We start from the raw sequence: 18,857 nt of genomic DNA on the forward strand, positions 1-18,857 counted from the left end.
GAATTTGATTACAAAAATCAAAACACATGAACAACTCTGTTGAGCTTTGTTAACATTCTTAGAACTAAAATAAAGCAAGAAATGCTCTGTAAGATTCCATAGTTACCTACAATCAATATGAATTACTTTTCAAGACACATACTACATATATATGTCTATTGATTTCTTTCAAGGTCAAACAATATTGCAACTTAATTGATGATGATTTAATATCTGACAACAGAAAATCTGGTAGAATGCATTACATTTTTTTCAGATGCTTGTTTTGATTTTCACATTGTATTTCTGACAAAATTTTAGAACATCAAGTTTTGATCTACAGGGCAGGTGAATTTGGTCATTTCAACATACGTACAATGTTAGGAGTGGGCAAACCTTCTAGAAAGTAACTACAACGGTGGAAGTGGGCAAAACATCAAGAAGGTCCCGTTTAAAAGTGGGAGTGGGCAAAACTTTTAGAAACTACCCTGTTCTGACCCTTAATTAATTGCACATGTCATTTCTTTTCCTTCATTTTTAAATTAAATAATCAAATATTTAAGTTCATATGAATTCAATATTTGTAGATAAATCTGCAGTCAAATTGAGGTTAAAAGAAATTGGTCCACTGTGGCAATTAAAGAATCAACCGGAAGTGGATCATCATTAAGTGTTGTTAGAAAATACCCTGACCTTTCACTAAACAATTCAATCAGAAATGTGTGACATCTGTTCATGTGAAAGATGATCTATCTGCACCAGACATGATTATTTTACTGTTTACATCTACCCAGACAATGTTATGATTTGGAAGACCAAACAAACATCTTTAAACACAGGACTATTTTTCTAGGCAGGGCTTTAATATCAACATACATTTGTAGTTAAGCAAGTTACAAATTACAGAGATGAAAAAGCAAGAGAATTTGAAATAAGTTCTTGATCAATTGTTTGGATTCTGTAGTAAGATCTGCTGACTTGAAATGATTTTACCCAAAGATTCTACTAAGGCTCCATATCCATTCACTAAGCATATACAAATAAAAAATAGAGAAATTTAAGCAATGATTACTACAGAAGATTTGCTTGGATTCTTCACCTAACAATCTATCATCATTCTGAGGGATGTATCTGTTACCTGACTGAACCAAGTCTGTCAACACAAGCAACAAGTTTTTACATCATCAGAAAGCTTAATGAGATCTCCTGTGATCTGGTGTAAGTCAGCATAATTCTAGAATACATTTTTACATTTGAAACCATCAGAGAATAACAGACTGTAAGCTGAGGTACAAAGTATGAGTATTTCAATTATTCAAGAAAAACAACGGAATCTTTTTTAACAAAACAACACAATCTGCCAAAATAAACTTGCTATTACTTCATCAGTTGGAAACATATCCATTCAATCTGGGGGGTCAGTTAACGATGCTTATTCATATAAGATGTCTGTTATATTTGTTTTCGGTTATTGTTTTGTTGAGAAACAAGCAAGGTTTTTTTTGTTCATTCTTTTCTCCAAGTTTGTCATTGTACAATCCTATAAACATAACCATGGGTTCATTACAATATGAGTCATAGTGTGGTTCAGGTCCACATCTAACAATTTATTTTTATTTTGCACATGCTTTCTTTTTTCACATTTCATGCAACCAACAATAATGATACAGAAAAATAATGTACTCTTAAATTTTTCCAGCTTTCTGGACATCAGACCAGGAGTGTGCTTAAGGAGAATTATTTCATTAAACATTTCTTATGAGACTTAAAAATATGTTATGCATTATAAGAATCAATGTATAAAATATCCTGAAAACATTTAAACATTCCAGGAGATATAAAGAGGTATTTTGTTACGTAATAGAAGCATTGGCATTTTCTTACTTGCTTTGCAAATTAATCAAATGTAATTAATTTCTTGCTATAAAAATTTGTGAATAAATCTTGTTTAGCCTTCATTAAAGCCAACAAACCATTTAAGATAGAAGCCATTATGTCTTTCATTATCAATATGATGAGTTGTAATGAAATGAACATTTGATACAAAAAAAAATCACCTCATCACAAAGAGGGAATGAATTTACTTTATATTTGATTGTAAAATCTTCAAATATTGTTCCATACATTGAAATAAATGACACTTAACTATAAGCAATATTCCCAGAAACATTGAAACAGGTCAATGGAAATAAATAAGAGTGGGCGTTGTATTTTCAATAAGAAATTATTTATAGCTTACATTAAATATATGAAAATTTTAAATTATGGTTGATCAAATGTGAATAAAAATAGACCCACAAGCCCCTGCTTAAACATTTTCTTTGGAACAGGCCTGTCCTTTTGCATGTTGACTATTCAAATAAATATATTGAAGTAAGGTAGAGTAGGTATGATAAGATAAACAACCAAAGTTGACATAGGACGTCCTTATTCTTGTCAAGTACTCTGGACTACCCATGGCCTGCCTTCACTAAATGGATGAATGTATCATTGACAGTAATTCTGCTGCAACTACCAACCAAAAGACTACAAAGCTATCTGCACTTTCTGAACAAGCATGTTTTAATCTTCTTTTTCGTTTACACTTATCAGCTACTTCAAAGGAAGCTAACATAAACATTAAATAAAACATGCAGAAGACATCTTCAATCTTTCAATAAATTTGCCTTGTAACCAAATGTACACAGGGAAGAAAGCTCCTAGTAATATTTAGACATCTTGATTACACCAAGGGCACCTATGGCAATCATTTTTGTAACAATGACGCAAGCAGACCACCTGGTATATAATTGTAGCCATGTGTTTTACAAAAAATAACAATCAATTGTTCAATATTATCTAATCATTATCAGGGCATAAAAGAAAATATTTCTCTTTCTGTGGGTACTTTTAAAAGTATAAAATATGATGTAACTATTTATTAATCTCTTAGAATTAATTTAAAACATGAGTTATTGGTAAAATTAAAGCCAGTTTTGAGTGCTTAAATTTAAGTAAAAAATCAATCAATACCAGCTTAAATCATGGTATTTATCAATTAATCAAGGTGATACATAAATCCTCATCAATTAATTTAGACCAAAAATAAATCCTATCCTTTTATTTTCAACTGACACAAGTAATAAGTTCTTACTTTAAACTATTATCAATATGGCAGTGCTTACTGAAGTCTTACCAGACTACACGAGTAGTTACATTATGGACCCTTAATTACACAAGCAATAACTACTTGCCAATAAAGCTCTTACTGACAATAGCAAATAAATAGTCTACAAACATATTAATCATTGTTTAATCTCCAAGTTAAATGCTACAGCAATAAAGTGTGCACTTGTGCACTTTATTGCAAAGTCCATTTAGGGCTATGATTTTGCAAATTTTTAACATATGATGAACAGATCTCCTATAGAGTTTACATACAGGTAGGATGTAAATTATCTAGTTATGTAATCAAAGAATCCATCCGTCTGGTTTTAAAATATTGGTCCTTACTGCTATTTTACACAACTTTCAAGTTTGCAAGAATTAAACCAAAACTTATCCAATATTTTCTGGGGATCTCTTTCAAATAATTTCTGGTGTCAACTATTAGTTCTTGTACTATAGTTCAACAAATATGTGTGGGAATTATGTTTGGATATGACTGGTAAAAAATATCTCTTGTAACCTTGCTCAATTATTAACATTCATTTGATATTGCACTAGACGACCTACCGATTTCTGTATTGAGTCCGGTACCAATTACAATTCCTCTGCATTTTCCTGCTGCAATATTTGTTCCCTGCAATGATTAAAACATTAGCAAATACAAATAAGGTGTCATCGAAACGTCTAGACAAATCTATTTTTCATTTAAATAAAATCATGAATATTTGACTAATTGAAGTAAAGGCTAACATTAATGCATAACACTCCATCAATAAAACAGATTTTTCTACAGAAATATAATCAAATCATGCCTTGAATGATATGTCTATTGAGTTAAACAATTTATTGCAATGTTGATTTCAAAGAAATCCATAAATGTTTCTGACCGAAGTCACACTTTTATTTTTCCAGATGAATTTTTCTCATAACTTTCTTATAAAAAAATATTTGACCTGTCCATGCTTAGTAGTATATTCTTATTTATACTTTTAAGTAATTTTCTTTTTGAAGGAGACCTATTTGGACAATTAAACTTACAGAAAAGAGAATATTTTTCTTGTCTTGATTGACGGCTCTTGGATCTGGTATGGGATCTGTGTGCTTGATTACACTTACACTTTCTCCTGTGAATAAAAAACAGTGAATTAGCAAATGTTTTAAAACAAATCCTCTTTTTACGCTAATATTTTTTTTACTATATATATCATTTATGGAAGAGCAATACCATCTATATTGATATTTCATCATGCTGACCTACTTGAAGTTCATTTTTTTTTTTAAGTTTCCATCAATCATATTTTTAAAAATTTGTAAGGGTTCTGCGGAACCCAGTGTCTGACATACTTTTCTGTTAATCTCAGGCTCAACAAAAAATTGAGGAAAGAATTAATAAAACTATTCCTCTCAATACTATATTTTGATTGTAAGAACCTTCTGTCCAAGTTTGGTAAAAATCCAGGATAGTTTATAAATCTAATAAACGTTGTAACAAGAATGTGAACAAGTACACAGATGCTTCTGTCCAAGTTTGGTAGAAATCCAGAATAGTTTAAGAAAGTTATTAAAATTTTAACCACAGAGTGAGTGTAATGTTTCCTGGTAGAAAACTAAGTCTATTTATAAGTAAAATACAGAAAAACAGGATTTTTTTTATTTACAACAATTCATTTGACCCAGTTGTTTCAAAGGTAAAGATTTTTGTAAAAGATTTTGGATGACAGACTCAAAATGATGAGAAAAGCTCATTTGGCCCTTTACTTCACAATCAATTCTCAATCTATTATTAGCAAGAAAAATAGCATCATTAAATATTTACATGATACTTTTACTCCAGCGACAAACTGCCTTGTTTTTAAACTGTAGGCGTTACCTATGTAGCATCTCTCATTTCACAAATTAAATAAAACAATAAATCTGTCACCATAATCTGATAACTTGAGATTCTGCTACTGTTGGTATTTTTACTATCTGTATACACTAAATATTTCAAATAAATCTTTCAATTCACAACAATGTTAATGAGTCATCTAGTTTTTCATGTATTCCTTTGTTTGAGTTTATCAATATATAAATATGCAATTTATAAAAGACAATAGAAAATTTCAAATAATATGTAGAAAGTTTATACAGTGTGATACAGTCTATAAGTCATGATTGATTAGTAATGAAAAAACAAGAAGAAGAAGAAGAAGAATTCAATGGGAAACAGCAACTATGGTAGGTTTAATTTTTTTTTACTTTTAAATTAAATGTTTATCAAAGTCAAGGTTCAATATTGTTTGGAAAATAGTTTAGAGCTACATCCATAATATTCTAGTGTAATTACAATATTGTAAATCATAACTGAAACAACCAAGAATTGTAACCCTTTCAAATAGAAAACAATTCCATCTTTGAAAGACATGAATTTCTAAATACATAATAAAATTCAATTTCAAAGAATTACTCTAATGCTGTTATATATACCAATCTAAAGAATTTTGCATGTATTATATAGCTGCATGTTATGCCAAAGAATAGTTGATGCAACTAGCTTCAACTTGCTTAAATAAAGACCTGACCCACTGCAATTACTTACAGAAAAGTTTCCATCATGTATTAAAACCGACCGTGTGAGTGCCTTATAAGTGCATCAAGGCCAAAATGCAATTTACACTTTTACCAAAGACAAACCAATATAAAACCTATGGGCACTTAATGATTATACATTTGCAATAGATTTTTTTTAGGGGGGGGGGGGGGGGCTTTTACAGCATACACACTTTTCCTTGATGTTCACAAAAATAGGGAATCATTTTTTATTCTTTACTATTTGTTCTTCCAAGTTGATCCTGATTAGGGAAACTCAAGCAAAATTTATTGTTTTCACTCCTTTTTTTTTCTTTTCTTAGGTTCACTTTTCTGTACTTGCCTTGAATAAAATATTGAAAACAACACGTTATTAATTTCTTGCGTCCGAAGCGCTTTTCTGGATTTACCTTCATCAGGAACGCTCAAAGCCAAACATTTGAAATCCGAAGATGTATAAGTACCGAAACCGTTGAAGAGCTGTATGTCAAAAAATACCTAAAATAATAGCCAAATTCATCTAAAGCCAACTTTGCCTGAGGGAGTTGAAACCTTAGTTTCTTAATAATTTGTAAATTTATAAACGGACAATTTTAGTAAAGTTTGTTAAATCATGTCAGTACCGAAATACTGACTACCGAGCTGATGATACCCTCGGGGACTGATAGTCCACCAGCAGAGGTATCGACCCAGTGATGTAAAATATTGAAAACAACACGTTATTAATTTCTTGCGTCCGAAGCGCTTTTCTGGATTTACCTTCATCAGGAACGCTCAAAGCCAAACATTTGAAATCCGAAGATGTATAAGTACCGAAACCGTTGAAGAGCTGTATGTCAAAAAATACCTAAAATAATAGCCAAATTCATCTAAAGCCAACTTTGCCTGAGGGAGTTGAAACCTTAGTTTCTTAATAATTTGTAAATTTATAAACGGACAATTTTAGTAAAGTTTGTTAAATCATGTCAGTACCGAAATACTGACTACCGAGCTGATGATACCCTCGGGGACTGATAGTCCACCAGCAGAGGTATCGACCCAGTGATGTAAAATATTGAAAACAACACGTTATTAATTTCTTGCGTCCGAAGCGCTTTTCTGGATTTACCTTCATCAGGAACGCTCAAAGCCAAACATTTGAAATCCGAAGATGTATAAGTACCGAAACCGTTGAAGAGCTGTATGTCAAAAAATACCTAAAATAATAGCCAAATTCATCTAAAGCCAACTTTGCCTGAGGGAGTTGAAACCTTAGTTTCTTAATAATTTGTAAATTTATAAACGGACAATTTTAGTAAAGTTATGTTGGGATTTGAAGTAGATGCCTATGGATTGAATATAGATGCTGAAAAGTTCTTTCAATTTTTGAAACAAAATCGCACAAATCAAGATTCCAAAATAATAAAGAAACAAAATATACTACGGGAAATTTCAACATTTAAAAATGGCTTGTTTGAAGATGATGGAGTTAAGAAACTTCGTGTAACATCTGTATTTCGATACCTTTTTTCACATTTCGATGATTATGAAATTTGTCAGGAACTTTGTCAGGACATTATCTGTCATTCAACAGGAAATCAGACAAAGGAAAAACAAGACTCTAAAACCAACTTAAGCCTCTATCAAGAACTCATTTCCAGTTGTATCATATATCACAATGAGCAAAGTGCTAAAATACAAGATTCCGAGCTAGAATATATCCAACTTAACCATAAAGATTTATTCACAGATAGTGAGTGGAATCAAATTAAATTGTTTGAATGGAATTTTCAGAACTATACTTCAGTAAGGGATGGAACAAGATATGAAACTTTATTAGAAAAGAAGTTCAAGTTTTATGAGTTGTGTACGACAACTGTAGCAAGCGCTGTTGCTTTACAACCTGTGTGTGAAAAAGCAATACGTACAAATTTAGCAAGAAAGGCAGTCTCTGATGTAACTTTGAATGGAATATTAGTAACTGCAAATTCAAAGCACAGACCTGAGTTAATAGAAATCGAAGTAAGAAATGTTGTAAAGACTTCTTTCGGTATTGAGTTGATAAGAAATGTTTTATGCATTGGTTGTAGCAAGAATTGCTCTCATAAAGCTGGGATTCATTTGATACTTGAGCTTTCTGCAAATGTGGACCTTTCTATAATACATGACATATCGACTTTGCTTTCAAATTACATCCAACGCACACATTTTGAATTTGTCAGAGAAATGCATTTTCTAAAGGAAGGAAGTATAGAAACAAAAGCAGATGGTTTCCCACCAAGATTTTGTACAAGAGATTTGATTCAGAACAGAAAAATAAACGACAAAATTGTACACTCTATTCTGTCAAAAGGCAATGAAAATGACGACAGCTTAGGTTCACAAGAAAGTTGTTTGCATCGCACTTTTTGCACAGCTTGTTTTAATGAGTATGAGAAACATTTAAATTACCCTTTGAATGTATATTCATTTGACATTACTAAGGAATGGACAATTTTTATGCCTTTGCCGTTACGATTGTTCTTTGAAAATATTTTCGTAAAAAAGGATACAACACATGAGACAAAAGTTTCGAAATTATCTTCATTGTATTGTCTAACAGAGGCATTGTTTAACATCAAGAATAAACATTACCATGGTATCACACAAGATGTTAACACTGATGAATTGCTTATTCACTATCACAATGTGTCATCAGTTTTCGAAGTTACATCACATGTTGGCTTAACACAGTCACAAAGGACAGGTGACAGACGTCTGAAGTATAATGCAGATCCAGAACTTTGTTATTACCAAACATACTTAAGACAATATTCCCTTAGTTACAAAGCAGTTCACGACTCAGTTGAATGCAAACATGATGTTTCATTACAGCAATGTCATTTAGCCTTGTTAATGGATAACTTAGTTCATCTAACAATTAAAACTGATCCGCTACCTGGGGAGTCAAGGACAAACCAGATATGTACCTTGCCTCTGACTATAAAAGGAATCCCTAAAGACTCATGCTTAGTAGAAAGCTGGCATGGTGAGGACTGCGATGGTTCTGAACACTGCATATGCAAAAACCAAGATAAATTATCAAAGACCGATATCAACACTGTGTTTTTGGATCTTAATGATGATGAGAAGAAAATTTACAAAACTTTTAAAAGGGAATCGCTATGGACAATAGGACATATTTGGAATAAAATGGAAATTATCAATCTTATAGACAAGGATCCAACTAAACCTGGAAACATAACCAGTGCCAATGCAGCTGGGGAGGAATTGAATAAGACATTTGAATCACTGACCTTAGAGACAAGTATTGACATGGCTGAGGCTGATCCATTGACAGATGTAGATAAAAGTATGGAATCGTTATCCTTAAATGAAGATGAGGAAGAGCTTGTAGATAAAAGTATGGAATCGTTATCCTTAAATGAAGACGAGGAAGAGCTTGTAAATATCATACATGAGACAGGAGAAAGCGACAGTGATGGGGAGTTAAGCCTACCTGAAATGCCATCTCCAAATTTGTCAATGATAGAAAGTGATTCGGATACCATTAGTTTGGAAGATTATGAGTTACAACTTGAAGATGATACTGAAAATATCCTAGAAATTGAAATGTTACTCAAGGCTGTAAACAACTCAGATAGTCAGAAAGGAACGGAGAGTGATGATACACAACGTCCTGAAAAAGCATCTAGTGGTGAAAATAACCAATTAGAGGAATCTGAAAACAACCATGAAAGTGTAGAGACCACATCTGTTGGTGATGGTGATGGGAACAGCCCATTTAGAATATTTTTGCCAAGGCCAATATTAACCAGACATCCACCCCCTGCATCAGGTCGTGATGATGATATTAATGTCTTAAGAAGTGTATTAGATGACATTCTATTAAAACTTGAAATTTCAAAGACAAATGAGAGAGTTCTTTTTGCACCAGATTTCAAAATAGCTAACAATCTCTTTAAACTAATGGACAGCAACCCAAAATATCAAGCCTTTTTACCAGAATTTCCTGTTCTACATTTACGAAAGTCAAAAATTACAAATCTAATATCCGCTTACAAAGATTCAGGACTAATTCATATACTCCAGTATATGAAAGATGACGAAAATGAAAAGGACTGGGCTAAACTGTTAACAATTGCAAATATTGAGACAGCAACAAGAAACATATGGAGACTTTCAACTGCAATCCATGTAACACTTTGTATTGCTTTTTTGAAGAGTTTACCAAACAATGAAGCTCAAACCTTACTGAGATTGTTTGAAAGTTCATCTTCCACACAGACATTTGATGACCAGTTTGGAAATAAAATTGAAGATTTTATAAAGGTGTCATGCGAACAGAATGCAACATTTTGCCTGCATCATGAGATTATGATACATTGTGATGAGATAGTTGCAATAGGCATCTCTGAGAGAATAGGAGGGACAGATGGACATAATTTGTTGTTAGCAAGTGTTAAGTCATCGCTACCATTTTCATTTTTGAATGGTGCATCGAGCTATGCTGGCTTTTGTTCAAGATTATTACTGGAGCACTATCAAGCTGGATTGTTTCATAAGAATTTTAAGCAATCAATGTACACTTTGCCCTACGATGATAGCAACGTAAATTTTGGTTTGGACACCTTGAGGGAAATTGATCACAGATCTGCAAAGAAGTGTATCCGACCTGGATCAACACTTGAAACCCTACTGCCAAAAATGTCAACTGTTGATAAACAAAAACAACTTCATGCAGTCAGGAAATCTATTGTATGTGGCCAAACAGTCGGAGATGATGACATCGATAAAGTTGATAACAAGGCAGTAAAGTCTTCTGCTTCAAAATATTTAGGAAAGAAACTGTCTGCATCTGACAAAGAACACATTGAAAGGACTATTAAGCTTATGCTAAGACAAAATGCATTTCATACTGAAAAAGACTTAATTCCAAGAAATATCTACCATTCAAATCTCCCAGAAGTATCAACTGTAATACTGGATAAAAACACATATGATGTAGGAAGATACCTAATAAAAAGGTTTGCATGTGACAAAAAATATCTGGATTTGACACAGGAAGATTATCCTTCCTTGGAGGATATGAATGGACCTAAAGAGCTGATAAGCCGTGTAAAAAGGAATCAGAGTGTAACTATCAAAAGAACAACATGTAAACCAAAAAACAAACCAAAAACAGACAGAGATCGGGAAGAAAAGCAGCGAACAGCAAAAGTAAAAAAACTATCTAAAGTAATTGACTGCATGTCCTCAAGCAAGAACACATGCCAAGCTGTTTTGAAACCAGATGGGTCCAAAAATATGACAAACAAATCAGCAGGGGTAAAGAAAGCCTTAATAAATCTTATAAAAAGATGTCTGCAAAGTGATACAGCAACAAATCCGAAACTTGACAGTAGTAACACTGAACTAAACAACTTAATACTTACTGATTTCACTACACTTCCACTTGCAATACAACAGTCTGGAGTTATATCTATCGTCGAATTTGCTGGAACCAAATTCAAAGTGTTTGCAACATCTGGGAGGGAAAATATGCATTTACACCTAATGACTTCAAAGCCAACACCAGACAGAAACGTAAGCAGAAAGAGAAGGTTACAATATCCCACTTAAAAGAAGACCAAGAAATTGTTAGTTCAGAAAATTTTAGCAAACAAGCAGTGGTTGGTACAATGGCTGGAAAAATTCTAATAAGCCGATACTTAGCAACACAAATGGAACATTTAAAGATCAAAGCTGACTTAGAGATTAATGTTGATAGCGAAGCCTATACATCAAAATGCAACTGCCAAAAAGAACATGACGAAAGCTGTTCAAGGTACACAATACCAGTACGAGTGATGTATAACAAACAGACCGGATACGTTAAAGAAGGATTTATAGATGAAGTAAAACAAAGAAAAGGAGAGGCTGAAATGGCCCAGGCAGACTGGTTACTGGATGCTGACATACAAAAAAGCTTAGGTAACGGCAAATGTGTAGTTAACTATGTTACATCAGCTGACATTGACACTGTAGTCATACACATATTAGCAGTTAGCCAGTTCTGGCCAAGGAATGAAGACAACACTTTTAAATATCCTGTGTATCTTATACTTCAGAAGAAGAAACCAGAGTTATTTAACATTACTGGACTGTTGACACTTTTTGAAAAAACATACAACAGAAATATCGGGCTAACTATAGCATGCGTACTGTCTATGGGTGGTAATGACTTTTTGCCAAACTTTCATGGGATTTCTCATGATAGTTTATTATCAGAGGTCTTGAAAGATGAAGACTTGCGCAACAACTTAGTGACTGTGTCTAGAGACGAACATCAACTTCATCTAAGCAAACGATTCCTTCTCAACACAAACATGTACATCTGTCTATACAAACGAATGTATTGTCCCTCAAATCTAAAAAATGAGTTACTATTACTCGAGGAAATACGGCAACTTACAATAAAACCTCCCGATAAAGACTTTAAACATCCCCAAAACTGGATGCCACCAAAGACAGCCTTACAGCAATTAGGGAAATTAGTACAATGTCAACTGGATTACTTTGAAACAATAGGACATCATGAGGCATCTTTACCCAACTTTATTTCCAAAGGTTGTTTAAGCAAACTCGACGATGGATCTATTCAGATTGAACTGGGATCGGACACATTTATCCAAGATCAAAAATCACTTATCACAATAGAAGAAAATTCACTCAAGGAGAAACTGAGACAATGCCAACAGTCCGACAACAAAAAGAGCAGAGCAACAAAACGGAGGTTACTGGACACACCACAGAAAGGGAAAAGTGGCAAAAGGGTACAGACACAATCTACTCCAAGGTACTTTGATTTCATGTCTAAAATATTACAATATTATATTTATTCATTTATTTATTAGGAGTTATATTTAATGTAAGTTAATAGTAAGGCATGAAGCATTTGTCTTTTCAGGAGGCATGGGTTTTTTCAAGGACTATAATGAAAGCAAAAAATGTTTTATGAAGCAAATAATTTTTTTTCAAAAATTCTGAATAAAAAAAAGATATTAAAAAAATTGCCAATCCATTATAAGAATTGTAGATGCCTAATTAATATTGCTTTTTATCACTGTAAAAATAATGGCAAAATGTTTTTGATTTTTTATATGTACTTCATGTAAAATCCATCGGAAAGGAACTTTTAAACAGGAAATTCATGATGATTAGTCTTTTGCTATATGAACATATATAAATGATATATATTGAAGCTGTTAAATGTGAAAATTTCATTATTTTGGAACCATAAACTAGGGACAATTTCACTCCTTCTTTAGACTTTAAATAAACTTGCTAACCTATTTACCATTTGAATGTAATTATCGAAACCATTCAATAATTAGTTGAATTAGAAATATTAATATTTTGATTTATATCTATAAAGAGGTTATTTTTTATTTTCAGAAAATTGAAGACTACAGATTAAAACTGAGAAACAAATTGATGCGGTGGACATAATCCTTCTTTGTGTATTTATCATAATTTGACTTGTATTGTGATTTATTTTTCTGTGTAACACTTTAAAACCGAAAATGTAATTATTAAAACATCGTCTGCTACTATAAACATATTGTTTGTGTTACATATGTTATCAGCAATAGAGGTACAGCTTATCTCAGTATGGGTCACATTCCTAGTGCAATTAGAATTGTCAATCAAGAAGGGTGATCATTTTGATCAACAAACCAGAGCTTTGTCGCTGGAGTACTTTAGCAAAAAACCAAGATTTATCAGACTTGAGAACTTATATTTAAAGACTTGTCTAAATTACATACAACAAAAAAATGAATAAAATATTTTGTAAATGAGATAGTAATATTTTAATAGGCTTGCTGTTAGAAAATATCAAAATCACTTTAAAATCTCTTAAAAGAAAGTTTATTTCAATGATCTGACAACAAATTGATAAGTCTGTAATGATGCAATATAATCCTGAAGATTTCAGTGATTATAAAGATTGTAGTAAAGTACAGAGCTGCATGAAAAAATAGTTTCTTGAAATGGATATACAAATGTAAAAACTTTACTCCATAAAAATCTAATGGGGATATTACCAGGACCAGAATGGCAAATTCTAGGTCAGAAATCAGTCAACGTGGAACTTTTTTTACATCTTGTCTTCAGAATGTTTACTTTTTAAAGATTCAAAAGAATTGGATGTTTGGTAAAAAGGAAAAATAAGATGTACAGTTTCAGAAAGGAAGCCTACTACCCATTTCGGTAATAATTTTAGTGCTACATGTATGTGAAATATCTAAGAAGTAATAATGTTCTTAAATATATTGTTATTTTTTAGAAATGATTTGTCCTCAGTTATAATAATCCCCAAAGCCATTACCATTAGGATCAGTATAGATATGGACTTTTCTACCTGTTCATGAGGAGTCTTAGCTGTGAGAATGGACAGTTCTATTCTAAGAGTAGTGGAATGTATTGTGCTAATTCTGATATCTTACCTGTGAGAATGGACTGATCTATTCTAAGAGCAGTGGAATGAATTGTGCTAATTCTGTCTTTTTTTCTGATATCTTACCTGTGAGAATGGACTGATCTATTCTAAGAGTAGTGGAATGTATTGTGCTAATTCTGATATCTTACCTGTGAGAATGGACTGATCTATTCTAAGAGCAGTGGAATGAATTGTGCTAATTGGAGTAATTCTGTCTTTTTTTCTGATATCTTACCTGTGAGAATGGACTGATCTATTCTAAGAGTAGTGGAATAATTGTGCTAATTCTGATATCTTACCTGTGAGAATGGACTGATCTATTCTAAGAGTAGTGGAATGAATTGTGCTAATTCTGACATCTTACCTGTGAGAATGGACTGATCTATTCTAAGAGTAGTGGAATGAATTGTGCTTATTCTGATATCTGCAGGTACTTTATCTCCCACTGAAAAAGACAAGATAACTTTGATTCAAACATGAAAATAAATAGAAATTTTAAATGTTATTTAAATTTATCTTTCAATCATCTCTGTAATGTACAGTCATAGCTTTATAATAAACTATCTGTTCTAGAAAGATACTCAAATTTGAGACTATTGAGCCATTTTGTTTTTACTGTTATACAATGCAGAATAAAACTTACTGCAGACGCAGCATTGTACAAAGGAGTAGGGGCATTAAAGGCATGGTTTTGGCCCAAGAAAATAAAATGTTTAATAAAAGTTTCAAATTGGCACATAATGTTTGAAAATGCATAGGGTCAAAAAGTATAAATGAAAATGATCAAGATTTTATCTGATGACGTCACATTACGTCATAATATATACTGTTTTCACAAAAATGATGAAAAAGACAGAATTTATGCAGTTTTCTAAATTTATTTTGGTTGTGGAAACATTGTGCGCAGCCAAGAAACAACAAAATAATTTAACAGAAGCTTTATTATAACTCTTGACATTATCCCACCAAATATAAAGTTGTTTCTTTGGTGCGCACATACTTTTTCAATCGAAAATGTACTTAAAATTTGAGGAAAATCAACAAACTTTACAAATTATGCAAATTAAATCATTTGTTGCCATGGTCACTTGTTCAATGCCAAAATTTGTTTGGTTTTTCTAAAAACTTTGTACCTTAGTCAAGTTTTCAGTAATTTAAGAGTATGTATGATAACTTTTGAATTTGCCGTAAATTTTGGGCCTAATAAGGGCCTTATTGCCCCTACTCCTTTTAGAATCATAGAACTCATCTAAAAGAACTGGGTTCTAGATCATATATATGTATATAAGTTTGAGGTTATTTGTTCAACCGTATGAAATATGGAGAGTTATTTTGAAAACCTGCAATCTTTAATGACCTGACAACAGTATCGTAACTATATCCCTTCTTAATAAGTCTATTCAAAGGTTTTGTTAGTTTTTGAGGTGAATACTGACACCTTTGTGCTTTATAAAGAATATTTCCATAAAAAATTGGATGTGAAATACCTGAACGTATAAAAAGTCTGCATGTTCAGCTATATTTACGAATGATGTCCTTATACCGATGATAAAATTTAGTAAATGTTTTGACTAGTTTGTAATATCGAAAACCCTGGTGTAATAATTTTTCAGTAATACATAAATTTCTCTCGTTAAAATCTAAAACATTGTTACATGCACGAGCGAATCGTACAAGTTGAGATACATAAACACCGTAAGATGGTGACAAGGGAACGTCACCATCTAAAAATGTTTTTATTAAAAATAATGGCAAGTATTTGTTTGTAATGTCAGTATTCTGTAAGCATGATTTTATATGCAATCCCATACTTATCCCTAAACACCTACCCGAGACTTCTACAATATCTCCAGGGACTAAGTTACTAGCTCGTATTTTTTGGATTCCTCTATGACTTTTTCTTACTACTTTAGCTATTTCTGGTTCATATTCTTTTAATGCTTCAATGGCACTTTCTGCATTTTTTTCCTGAAAATAGACAAAGAAACTGTATATTTTTCTTTTATGTGTTGTTTAATGGTACTCTTGGCTACTTTATTATTATCTTTATTTAAATATCTAACAACATAATATTGAATGCAGAAATTTAAGACACTCCTGACGTCATTTGTTAATTTGCTCCTCAAAGAAAAATCTTTTTCTCACCATCATCTTACAAACATAATATTGTAGAAGATGATCTCTGTCAATAAAATGTGAATATTTCGTAGACAAAAATAAACATGAGGATAGTTATTATTACATTGCACTCACAATTGGTGCAGTATGCACATGTAAAATCACTAACTATTGTAGATGATCCTAGAAATAAATTTACCCAGTAACCTTATACATGTAACACATGTTAAGAAGACATATTTCTAAGCCTATATTTATGTAATTTTTATGTGGTTGCTATGGTTTAAGATATTCCTGTCAGGACCAAACACTTGTTATCTAGACTTTGAAATATAAACATAAGACATTGGGAAAAATGCAATACTGTGGTTTTATTATTTTGTGAGCCACAAATTTAATGTTCAATGCAGGACACATTTTTTTATAGGCTTCTATGCTGACTTTGGCAAAACAACGAAACCAAGTATCTAGAAAAAACCTTCCAACACATGAAATTTATAGTGTTGCTTACATTTTCTTGAAGAGAATTTGTTTATTCTAAAGTAGGTACTTTCATTCATGTAACCATAAATATGATTACATAAAAATAATAACATGACTTGATCAGGTACATCTTGACATGTGGCATTAAACAGTATTGCATTGTATGAGGCAATAACTGTGTAATGCCACAAGATCATTTATTTATAAAACATGTACAAATACATGTTAATCAAACTAATTAGTGTGTGATAGCATATAGAAATTCAGTTATCTGTCAAGAATATGCATGTACATGTACAATTTAGCAATGATTTCTCCACCCAGTAAGCCATTAGTCCATTGAAATCAGTCATACCTAACATATATATATATTCATCAGTATATGAATCTCCCTATTGGATTCTAAAGCATCCTTATGTATCAAGATTATCCAATTATGAGACATACAAGTATTTATACCCATACATGCATGTGTTTTTACAACTTTGGCTTGTCCAACATTTATTCTGAGCAATGCAACTCTACATTGAAAACACTTTGAACACAGCAAATTTGGTGGTTTTCAACAACTTTATCCAAGTTTTGTCATTAAACTTGTTTACAAAATATATTCTGTATCAAACTGGATATGAAATATTTAATATAGAACTGGATATCAAAAACATAATTTACAACACAAATTACAGGTTTTACATGAAAAAGACATCTGATAGGTAGCAATTTTAAAATACCAGTTGTAGATCATAAAGCAAATAAAATAAGTCCTTTGAAGTCTTTACATAATACAGGTAAACTCTTAAACATCTATTGTTAACTCTTAAATTTAGATTTGAATAAAACGCATGTTACACTTGCAAACATTTTGTGGCTGTTCAATATATATCAGTGCAAATTAAATCATGTGAACAATATTAATTTCCACTTCATTTGGCTAAATTTCTGCCATATAAGTTCTAACATCGATATATATGTTGTTAATAATGATACCCCTACTGATATTAGATCTGATTTCTTGGAACTGAAAATCAATGTCACCTACTTGTTTTGTAAAGATTGTTGTCACACCTGTCTATAGATTTGTATGAAAGGTCAACATGGTCAAAGTCTTACAATTCATAGTAAATAAACTTCCCCAACCAACACACTATTTTTCTATATATTGCTGTTAATTTTATTAAGTGTCCTTATGATAGTTTGATGAAAATCAGTTGACATAGACCTAAGGCTTGAAAATAATTCATAAATAATTCAGCAGCAAAACTGGTTGGGCGGGAACCTAATTTATTTCATAGGTTCATATTTAGAAATCTATCCAAACAACTTTGTCAATTGAAAATTAGTATTTATCATATATGTGTACTCAAATGTTCAATAATACTTGAGATAGAAATTTTTCATTCAGAACAAGACAATTTACAAAGTTATATTACAATTTATTTATATTTAGGACCTTGAAAATCTATGAACAAACAAGAATGATGTATGTTGGGTAGATAAGTACAACAATTGCACCACCTACTACAAATAGTAAACTTATTGCATTAGTTCAGTGTACACATTCAGCTTGGTGAAAAATTATACAAAAACTCAACCATATAAATCAACATGAAAACCAAGTGGAACAATATATTGACTTGTTCATGATAACTTAAAATATTGCTTTCAGCTACTAAGAAGCAAATATAAGAAATACTGAAATAGTCCTTATACATGTATATTTGTCTATTTCTACCAAATGTGTAGCTCACAATCATGTCCCAGTGAGGGATCACTATGGAGCATCAAAACATAAAACCAAAGATGATTAAAATCAATATAGAAAATAATCAGTGCTGGTTTAAAGACATGAACTAACAAAAAAAAACAGTTTTCAAAGACAAACCTGGTGTAAATTTACACTAACTTTCTTTATTAACAATCTTTCTGTCATTGTCTACATTTTTATGTTTACAAAAGATATAAATATCAAGAAAAACTTGTGGGAATCAGGGACAAAAAGAAAAGATAAAGTGTCACTAAAAATGATAACCAATCAAAGAAATACATTTTACACCTTGTAGTTGTCTTCGAAAACTTTCAGAAACACCTTGATACTTTAAAA

The 18,857-nt window shown here is 31.7% G+C and overlaps 1 protein-coding gene across 7 annotated transcripts in view; it reads right to left on the reverse strand.

Moving 5' to 3' along the window:
• Positions 1-18,857, reverse strand: part of LOC139527662 (calcium-transporting ATPase sarcoplasmic/endoplasmic reticulum type-like) — a 75,341-nt gene that overhangs the window by 47,736 nt on the left and 8,748 nt on the right. For all 7 annotated transcript variants that reach the window (XR_011665411.1, XR_011665410.1, XM_071323212.1 and 4 more), the window contains exons 5-8: positions 15,985-16,123; positions 14,520-14,600; positions 4,165-4,250; positions 3,694-3,760 (exon numbers count right to left, since the gene is read on the reverse strand). Coding sequence is in view for 5 of the 7 variants with exons in the window: in XM_071323212.1 (XP_071179313.1) it covers positions 3,694-3,760; positions 4,165-4,250; positions 14,520-14,600; positions 15,985-16,123 (373 nt within the window). In the remaining 2 variants the exon portion in view is untranslated. The remainder of the gene's footprint in view (positions 1-3,693; positions 3,761-4,164; positions 4,251-14,519; positions 14,601-15,984; positions 16,124-18,857) is intronic.

The sequence above is a fragment of the Mytilus edulis genome, chromosome 6 (genome assembly GCF_963676685.1).
Source record: "Mytilus edulis chromosome 6, xbMytEdul2.2, whole genome shotgun sequence".
Taxonomy (NCBI): domain Eukaryota; kingdom Metazoa; phylum Mollusca; class Bivalvia; order Mytilida; family Mytilidae; genus Mytilus; species Mytilus edulis.